Genomic DNA, 9,853 nt, shown 5'->3' with positions numbered 1-9,853 from the left:
CAGGACCGTGGGGCTGTAGGGGAGCCTTGTAACCTGAGCCGTGCCGCAGGATGAAACCCTACCTCCCCCAGGCGTTTGGCTCTGAAGGGGGGGGACTCTGGGAGCCTGCAGCTGCCTTTGCGCCTGCCTCCGCCTCATTCTGCAGGCGAGCGGGATCCCAGGCCGAGCCTCGGAGGCTGGGGCTCCCCGGGGGCGCTTCCTCCGTTGCCCACGGTGCGAACCCCACGAACGGGGCTGGCTTGGAGCCGCTGAGCCCCGGGAGACGCGCTCGGGGCGGGCACAGCCTGGGGGCAGCCACACCGCCGGCCTCGGGCTGCACGTGCGGGCACGCGGGTGGGCGGGGCGAGGCACGGCAGGGGGCGGGGCGAAGCGAGGGGGCGTGGTTATGAACGATGGGGGCGTGTTTATGAATGAAAGGGGGCGTGGCGATAAGCGACGGAGGGCGTGGCTAGGCGAAGGGGGCGTGGCCCGGCAGGGGGAGTGTCGCGTGTGGCGGCGCCGTGCTGGCGGTGGGGCGATGCTGCGGCTGGCGCTGCGCTCCTCCCGGCTCTGCCGGGGCCCGGCCCGCCCGGGGGCTCCGCTCTCGGCCTCCGCCGCTGCCTCGCCCATCCCCGCTCCCAACCCGCGCCCCGAGATCGCCTACAATAAGGTAGGGCCGGCCGGGGGGGGACGGCAAGGGCTGCCCTGGGGAGGGGAAGGAGGGGGGGCTGTCCCGACGCGGCTGGGGGTGTCACGATATGGGTGGGGGGGGGTGTCACGACACGGGAGTCTGTCACGACACAGGTGGGTGTCTCGGTGTGGCTGGGTGGGTGTCCCGACACGGGCGGCTGTCCCTACATAGGTGGGTGTCCCGACACAGGTGGGTGGGTGTCCAGGCATAGGCGGGTGTCCCGACACTGGCGGGTGTCGCGATACAGGCTGGGCACTCCTTCCCCGCGGCCGTGGCCCGGAGCTCGGTGAGAGCAGGCCCGCCCCGGGCTGGCCCCGCTGCCCCGGGCCCGGCCGTGCCAGAGCAAAGTCCCCGCAGGTCCCCGGGCTGCCCGGCACCGGCTGCCGCGGGTGAAACGGGCGCGGTGCCGGTGCCCAGAGCGTTTTCCCCCTCTCCCGAGGCTCCCCGGGGCTACAGAAGGAGCTGGTGCGAGGGGAACCGCTGCGCTGTGGCTCATTTTTGTTGGCTGGCGGCTGCTGTTCCATCTAGGCCAGAACATCGCCTTTGGATCCGTGTGGTTTCGGAGCACCCGCAAGCTGAGTCCCTCGAATTAAGCAGCCTGCTAAGAAGCCATCGAACACATAAAGCTCTTAGCGATTCCCCCAAGGTCTGGCTCCGAGCCGTGACACTGCTTTGCTTTCTTCCTTACAGATTTTCATAAATAACGAGTGGCACGATGCGGTCAGTAAGAAAACCTTCCCGACTATCAACCCAGCGACAGGAGAAGTTATCTGCCAGGTTGCCGAGGGCGATAAGGTAAATGTGCCCTGAGATCTGTTTGTTTGCAGCACGCAGGGATTGCGGAGTGGTTGAGAGGCCAGTCCAGTTGTCCTTCCCGAGCACTGCTCTCACAAAACCCTCCGGCTTTGCCTCTTCCCAGTAGCAAGCTGGGACTGGAAAGGGTGGGGAGGAACAGACGTGGTGCGGAGCGGAGCCTGTGCCGGGAGGAGCAGCCGTGGGTGGAAGCTGCTGGGCCAGGCGGGGATGAACGCTGGGACCCTGGCTGTGGTGGGAACGTGACCCAGAGACACGGCAGGAGAGGGGACAGAAAGCCAGGATTTACCTGAACAACCTCCCTGTGCTGTACATGTGGCGTGGGACTGTCCTCAGCCCGGGGAAGTTAAAAAAAAAAATGAAAAGAGAAAGGGTTGGGAGCAGCCATGTAATTGCCCTGTGCTTTATGCAAGGCTCTCCTAGGAGCCTGTGGCAGAGCAAGGTTTTGTTTCCCAGCGATTTGGGGCTCATCCTACTGTCTGGAAACTCGTCTGTATTCCCCAGGGGAGGGGTGAGCGAGGGAACCCTTTGTTGTGTGCTCCTCTGTGGCACAGCGGCTTGTCTTGGCGAGGCCGTTACAGCGCGGCAGAACAGCAAAACAACTAAAAGCAAACTGATGTCCTGACAGAACTAAATGAGGGGTTAGAGATGCTTGATCAAGGAAAAAAGTGCTTTAGAATGTGCTAGTGAAATCAAACCCTGAAGGAGCATCAAAGCAGACTTCTAAAGCTCCTTCCTTGCCTTGTTCTAGGATGCAAATATTAACCCAGCAGACGATATTGCAGAAAACGTCAATATTTGCACTCCACATGGCTGAAATAAGAGGCACGGGCGGTGTTTCCTCCCGGAGCCCGGGGAGGGCATCAGCTGTGTTGGGAGAGGGAGGCCAGGGCTGGTTGCTCCTTTCTCACCCCCCTTTCTTGGACTCCTCTACAGGCCGATGTGGACAAGGCTGTGAAGGCGGCCAGGGCAGCTTTCCAGCTGGGCTCACCTTGGAGGAGGATGGATGCTTCTCACCGCGGGAAGCTGCTGAATCGTCTCGCTGACCTGATTGAGAGGGACCGGGCTTACCTGGCGGTGCGTATTGCGCTCCGCGGTCCCTCAGCCGGGCAGAGACGGGTGGTGTGCGCCCATCGGTGTGGGAGGACGTCAGCCACAGCTAACTGAGCTGCAGGGAACGGGGAGGTGGTCTTGGGAACCTGAAAGTTAAAAAGCCAACATGCAGAACTGACCCAAAGAGCAAGCTGAGAATCAAACCTAAATCTACACGTGTGGTTTTCCCCATCTCGTGCCTCAGGCGATCTCAATGTCTTTTGTAGGCGCTGGAAACTCTGGATAATGGCAAACCGTACTCCATCTCCTACCTGGTGGATCTGGACATGGTCGTCAAATGTCTCAGGTAGGCACGGAGGCGGCGGTGGCAGCGCGGTCGCTTCATGCCCCACGCTCCTGCTCGGCCGCCTGTGGAAAGTGAACCTCTGATGCCTCTGATTCAGGCTGGTTCTGACCCCTTGGTATTATCTGGCCCTTTCAGTCTTTTTCCATCTCTTTCTTACCTTTAGTTTTGGTTTTGTTAAGAAAATTCCTTCTGTTTCTCCTTCCTGTGACTTTTCCAAAGGGCTCTTACACGTGTGTTGCTCTTTTACCGCATGCAGAACTCGCACAAATGGCGTAAGCTGTGGTGCCGGGCAGGAGCGACACAGCAGATGCCATGCAAAGAGCTGGCAAACGTGCGAGACAAAAGGTTGCACTTACTGTCCGCTCTTAAAATCACCTTCCTGGGAAATACTTGTCTTAGCGTGCACTGTATGAAGGGACCGGAGAAGGGAAGAAAGCGAACAGCTGGGGGAAATCTTGCTTGTTTTCTGTTTGCAGTTCAGTGACCCAAACTTTGCTGTTGCCAGGTACTTTGCAGGCTGGGCTGATAAATTCCACGGCAAAACCATCCCTTTAGACGGAGACTTCTTCTGCTACACGAGACATGAGCCCGTGGGAGTCTGTGGCCAGATAATCCCAGTAAGCAGAATGTATCGATAGGTCCTGAAAAATTTCAGGAACTGCGTGTTACGACGAGGAGGTATCTTAAAATGCAAGTGTGTTGCGAGGCACTGCTTCCTTCCAGTGCTAAAAATAACGTGATCCTCGCTCCAGCTGGGAGGGCTGTTGCTTTGCTCTGGCAGCACAGACCTACTCGTTGATTTCACAGGGTAGGGGTAAGATTTATTTTGTACCTGCTGCTGCAAAAGAAAGAATATAAGCCCTTTTATAGGCTCAGAGCCACAGTGAAGTTTAAACTTCTGTTTTTAAAGCTAGGTGGTAGTTTATGTGATGAGGAAATAGAGCACTAGCATGCGAAACCCAGTTTTATGTAACTGCTCTTATTTCTGTACCTGGTAGCAAGCAGAGCAAAGAGGTTTGTCAACAGCAAGGCCCCTTGTATGCAACGACGCGTGGACGGTGACACCTGCTTGTAGCAGCCACGTTCTGGTTGCTGCGCGCTGTGTTTGCGGGGGTTTCGTGTCTGCATTGCACAAGAGCTGAATGGAAATGCCTCAGCGCTCTGTGAGCACTGCTCTGTCTTTACAAAGGCTTTCTTTCAAAACATGGAAATAAAAAACATTTAATGGCTAAATGGAGAGTAAAAACTCCAAAAAAGCTGTGGTTTCGCAGTGGTGCTGAGAGGCTTCACGCGTCAGTACAGTTTTCCTGGGCAAGCAGAAGGCAGTGCTTGAAAAGGAGCCAAAAACCGCAGCTAGGGAAGGATCAGAGGCTGCTGCCATAGGTGCTGCACCTGCAGATTTGAATAAAGCTCGCTCATTACTTGCTCGGTAATTGGAACTTGCAAGCTCAGACCAGCAAATCTCTCCTTGTTTTCCAGTGGAACTTCCCGCTGCTGATGCAGGCGTGGAAACTGGGGCCTGCCCTGGCTACCGGGAACGTGATCGTGATGAAAGTGGCGGAGCAAACCCCCCTGAGTGCCCTCTACGTAGCTAACCTGATCAAGGAGGTGAGAGGAAGGGCTGGGTTTCCATCAGCTGACTGGCTAGCACTGCTGGAGTTTGGGGTGACACGGCCAAACCGGAGGGCATGTGACAGGAGGAGGGCTGTCTGGTCTGAGAAAGGCTGGATTGTCTTGGATATCTTCGCGTTTGGTTCAGCAGAAAAGACAACCAAACCCCTTCACCTTCAGAAATGCATATGCAGAGGATGTCCTCCTTGATTTAGGGAAGGATTCTGTGGTTCAGTGAATAAACTTCAGGGTGATCAGAAAGCTCAGATATGCGCTAAAATAAAAGCTTAAATAATGCGTAGCTCCAAGCCTTGTTTAGGGTGCGGGGTGGGGAGAGGAGTCCTGGTTCTTGGAAATCAAATGTTAAACCTGAAGAGCTGGGAAATGAAATGAGCTAGGACAGGCTCTGTTCTTTGTGGGAGGCATTTCAGCGCGTTACTAACAGCTGAATGTAGGTGAAGTCCTTGATTTGTGGAAGGAATAACATTGCTCTCTCCTGCTGTGAACCTGCAGGCCGGATTCCCCCCAGGCGTGGTGAACATCATCCCCGGCTACGGGCCCACTGCAGGGGCTGCCATCTCTTCCCACATGGACGTAGATAAAGTGGCCTTCACTGGCTCCACAGAGGTAAGGGGGGGCTGTTACCTTTGAGTCCTCGGGAAATAAAGATTATCTCATTTCTGTACAGCTTCTTTTGTACAAATACTGGAGGTGCATCGCCTTCTACAAGTTCCTTCAATAAATACAGCTGACTGTACAGCGTGACACTTAATTTTGCTTTGCGTAAGACTCTTTCTAGGTGCTTTCTTTGGAGTATTTCCTATTGTTTTCCTTGATCTGCTTTGTACTAGAGGTGAAACTCTAGGCCGACTTCCCTTAAAGCCCTGACAATGAAGGGATTACTGCTAACCTGCTGACTGCGACCTAAAACCAGCCGCCCTGCCGGGTGGTGCTGCGGGCTGGAGGCAATCCCTAACGCCTCTTCTCCTGGTGCAGGTTGGGCACCTGATCCAGAAGGCTGCAGCAGAGAGTAACCTGAAGCGGGTGACGCTGGAGCTTGGAGGGAAGAGTCCAAACATCATCATGTCTGATGCCGACAGTAAGCACCTGCTAGCGGAGTGTTTGGTCTGAGCGTTTCGCGCTGGCTTTCTGCAAGCAGAGCTGGAGGGGAGAAGAAACCTCTCCTGTGTCGTGTGTCCCCAGCTCTGACAGCACCTGGCTGTTCCCTCTTGTTGTAGTCTCTGTGCCTCCTGCTGCAGCTGCCGCGTTTGTGTATCAGGGCTTCTTCACTCCCACTTTCCCAGTACCGGGAAGAAGCTCAGTTATCAGCAAATGAGAATTGTTTCCGTATCTCCCTTCAGTTTTCTCAGTTCTGTTTTTCTTCTCTTAGTGCTTACTGCCCTTTTCTGTTCTGCAGTTCTGGTTCTCTCGTCTCTCGCATATGCGTTCATTTCTGATCTGGATGAACCAAATGTGTTAGTAAGGAAGGGAATTCTACTAGATCCAAACTAACTCGTCTTTAATACCTGTTAATGTCAAATAGGAACTATAATCTGCCTCAGATCAGATTATTTTTTTCATCTAGTTTGGGATGCTCTAATGGATCTTTATGCTGATTAATCTGTAGCTAACTACCAAAGCACAGAAAACACCTGTCAGCTGAAAGGACCTTGTGTCACTGATGCTCCAGTAGCTGGCATGATAATAGTTCAAAAAAAAAAAGTCACTTACTGACTTGGGCTGGTTTTGTTTTTCTCTTCTCCCCTATCTTAGTGGACTGGGCTGTGGATCAAGCCCACTTTGCCCTCTTCTTCAACCAAGGGCAGTGCTGCTGTGCCGGATCCCGAACATACGTCCAGGAAGATATATACCATGAGTTTGTGGAGAGGAGCGTTGAGAAGGCCAAGTCCAGGGTGGTTGGAAACCCGTTTGACTTTAAAACAGAGCAGGGGCCTCAGGTGAGAGCAGGACATGTCTGGAACTGTTATCTCATGAAATTATCCCAATCTTGAGTCACTGTGCGTCCGTAGGTCAGGATGAGGGGTATCCTCCAGCCTTCCACTGTGCCCATTACCTCCGTGTGCAGGAGGGAGAAGTTAATTAACCGTTCTGGTTATACCAAAGCCTCCCCTTGAAACTGGCACTTAAAAATCCTCGTCTCCCCTTGAAGCTGCCTTGGCAGCCTACTGAAATGGGGAACTGCGAGAGCCCAGTTGCGTGCCGGAGAGGCTGCAGCCAAATCCTTTTCTACCCCCAGCAAACATCAAGCTGATCTGTCTGTCCTGATGGCTCTTAGGTGGACGAAGAGCAGTATAAGAAGATCCTTGGTTACATTAGTGCTGGGAAGCGGGAAGGAGCCAAGCTGCTGTGCGGTGGCAGCCCCGCCGCAGACAGAGGCTACTTCATCCAGCCAACCGTCTTCGGCGAAGTGCAGGACAACATGACGATCGCCAGGGAGGAGGTGAGACCTGCGGCACCTTTCTGCCGTCACCTTCGCACTTCTTTGTCGCTTCGCAGCCGCTGGTGCAGAACGAACTGGGTCTGCAAGCACTGGGCAGTCCCAAAATGAGACTAGAAAGAGAAACTTGGTGCTTTTTAGGAAGTTAGCGCAGCAAAATTATCTCCAAATTACACGCTGGGTGCTTCATAATATGGGAAGTGACCACACTGATACTTTGAATTTAGCGTCCTGTGTAACTTCCAACAGACACGCCCAACTCTGGCATCAACCGCAGCCTCTCCTGGGATCAATTTACAGTTTTTCACTTGATCTGTTTGGATCTTGCAGATATTTGGGCCTGTGATGCAGATCCTGAAGTTCAAAACAATTGAGGAAGTAATTGAGAGAGCAAACGACTCCAAGTACGGTCTAGCAGCAGCAGTCTTTACGAAGGACCTCGACAAAGCTAACTATGTCTCTCAGGCCCTGCGAGCTGGGACAGTTTGGTGAGCCTTGACACCTTTTTTCCTCCCTAAACTGCTGGCAGCTTTCATGTGCGCTGTGATTTCTCGTTACGCTTGCTCTCTGATAGCCTGTCTCTGCTTGGGATCAAATTTTACAAGTACCTCACTGAATGTAATGTCAGACCTTCGACTGCAGTGCTACTTCTGGTGAAATTTAGGAATATTAAGCTTCCACGCTCTCACTGTGAATTAGCAAATGGGATGGGGGAGCAGAACTTCAGCACCGCAGTTGGCAATGACAGCAGCTCCGGCAGGGCTCTGGGCTCGTGTGATGCAAGACACGAATTAATCTCATGGTGTTCTGTTTCCTGGCTGATAAAGATGAGGTTCTGGTATTGATTAACTCTGTTGGTTAGGATAATTAACAAATGGGGAAATCATGCCTAGAAATTCATCCGTCCCTCTGCTGTAAACAGCTGAGATGTCCATTTGCTGTGGAAAAAGCTCTTCGGTTACCCAGTTCTGAAACTGTAGGTGCTTAACTTGCGCTTTCCTTTTCAGGGTGAACTGCTATGATGTGTTTGGTGCACAGGCCCCATTTGGTGGCTACAAAGCATCTGGGAATGGGCGAGAGCTGGGAGAATATGGTCTGGAGGCATATGTAGAGGTGAAAAATGTGAGTATCCCATATCTGGGTTCTTCCCAACCCTCTGCTGTAGCTCCAAATTGTCTCTGTGCCTGCTGGTGTGGGCCTGAGAGTCACAGTTCTTTCTAATGCTTGAACCAAACTTGGAGCTGCGCTTCTGAAGTAACCACAAACAAAACTCCATGTCACTACTTAAAACAGAAAGCTAGTCTTGTTTTGTACAGCTTTAGAAAGCAAGGGTACGTGCCCTGACTGACAGATTACCAGTTGCCTGCGCCACTTGGCACAGTTCAGCTGTCTCACTGTAAGGAGTGGAAGTGTGCTGGCTTCTCTGCGAGCATATTTTGTGAAGAGGCTGTGCAGGGGGCCTGTGTCAGTGGGGTGGAAGCTTCTGCGTGTACAAACTGGCAGATGAATACTGAGCATTTACCGCTCAGGAGGGGGAATCTGAGCAGGGACCCCCAGCCCTTAATGCCGCTCTCCCGAGCAGCATTGCTGGCGTTGGGCAATCCGCAGGCTGAGTAACTTCCCTAAAGGCGAGGCAGAAGGGCTGGCACTCGGTCTGCTGGCAGCTGCGGTGTCTGAAGGGTGATGGAGCTCTTGGGCTGAGGGGGTTTGCCTGCGGCTCCCGAGTCACGACCCAGCACGAGCTGTGGAACAGCTCAGGGCCTCCGGTGTGTGCCTGGCAGGGAGCTCGCACGGCTCCTGTCTCCCAGCGAGCAGTGGAACCTCTGGAGAGACGCAGGAACCACCTTTTGAGCTTCCCCTGCCTCTTAGGACAGGTCTCCTGACCCTGGTCAGTGACCGCCGCCGGGGACACATTGTCCTCTGGCCGTGGTTCCCCTCGGTGGGATGCTGCTGCCTGCAGGAAAGTGACCGGTGACTTGTGTTTTCTCTAGGTAACTATCAAAATTCCGCAGAAAAACTCCTAAAGGACAACAGCCTCCCCCACGTTTGGAGAACACCTATGCAGCTTTGTGAGAAATAAAGCAAGGAAACCTCTGTAACACGCCACGCTTAGGGGGCAGCCGTGTAACTCTGCGTTAAGAAATTATGCTTCGGAAGGTGCCTGGAGGAGCTCTGTCTTCAGAACACCGCAGCTGCTTGACAACAGGGCCGTACTCCTGTTGCAGCTGATGAATGTTTTGGGTTTATTCCCCTCAGAAAATCATTTATTTGCTTGTTCGCGGTAGCTTTGTAAGCGCTTCACAGCCCCCGGTGCTGTGGGCTGGGGTGCTCCCCTTTTGTACCTGCGCACAATAAACAGGTTTTGTCACTAAATCTGCCCCTGCCTTCCGTGGAAGCACAGGGAGGGGGGGCAGTGAGCTAAGGAGGGACTCGGATATAGGGAAAAATGTGCTCTTTATTGATTTATTCACTTTTATTCGTGCCTTTCACTACTTGGTAGGCCCCGGGCAGGGCCCGGCCTCGTCTCAGAGCCGCGGGCGGCGCCATCGCAGCTCTCGCGAGACTTCGCGTCTGAGCGGGGGAGGGGGGAGCGGTTCGGGTGGGCGTGGCCTATAACAGATGGGCGTGGTCTCGTTGCGCCCTTCGCCCCGCCCCGCTGTTAACCACCCCTTCTCCTCGCGTGACGTCACCAGTTGGCGCCGAGCTCTCTCAGGCCCCCGGGGGCCTCGGCTCCCCCTCGGCGCTTCCAGAGGCGCCCGCAGCGACCGCCTTCATCCCCCCCTCCCGCCTCGGCGGCGCCCCGAAAAATTCCGCGGAGGCCACGAGCTGGAAGCGGAGACCTCTCACCTTCCCTCAGCGCCGCACTTGTCGGGGGAGAGAGCCGCTCGGCGGGCCGCGCCGC

General features: G+C 54.5%; 1 protein-coding gene across 1 annotated transcript; it reads left to right on the top strand.

The window, feature by feature from the left end:
- The first annotated feature begins 477 nt into the window (after nt 1–477).
- ALDH2 (aldehyde dehydrogenase 2 family member) lies at nt 478–9,324 on the top strand. Its single transcript, XM_035340369.1, has 13 exons — nt 478–649; nt 1,361–1,465; nt 2,420–2,560; nt 2,803–2,882; nt 3,388–3,499; nt 4,362–4,490; nt 5,007–5,120; nt 5,490–5,592; nt 6,267–6,451; nt 6,790–6,954; nt 7,282–7,439; nt 7,959–8,073; nt 8,943–9,324. The coding sequence occupies exons 1-13, from the start codon at nt 518–520 to the stop codon at nt 8,973–8,975; spliced, it is 1,572 nt and encodes a 523-aa protein (XP_035196260.1). The 5' UTR covers nt 478–517; the 3' UTR covers nt 8,976–9,324.
- Nucleotides 9,325–9,853: the final 529 nt, after the last annotated feature.

Source organism: Oxyura jamaicensis, chromosome 15 (genome assembly GCF_011077185.1).
Source record: "Oxyura jamaicensis isolate SHBP4307 breed ruddy duck chromosome 15, BPBGC_Ojam_1.0, whole genome shotgun sequence".
Lineage (NCBI taxonomy): Eukaryota > Metazoa > Chordata > Aves > Anseriformes > Anatidae > Oxyura > Oxyura jamaicensis.
The sequence above is the reverse complement of the archived record's forward strand: the minus strand, read 5'-3'. Positions and strand labels throughout refer to the sequence as shown.

Excerpts from the sequence above, each read along its gene's own strand:
- ALDH2 (XM_035340369.1), top strand. The coding sequence starts at position 518 with ATGCTGCGGCTGGCGCTGCGCTCCTCCCGGCTCTGCCGGGGCCCGGCC. Across the intron at positions 2,883-3,387 it reads ATGGTCGTCAAATGTCTCAG|GTACTTTGCAGGCTGGGCTG; the intron begins GTAGGCACGGAG and ends TGCTGTTGCCAG. Across the intron at positions 8,074-8,942 it reads CATATGTAGAGGTGAAAAAT|GTAACTATCAAAATTCCGCA; the intron begins GTGAGTATCCCA and ends TGTTTTCTCTAG.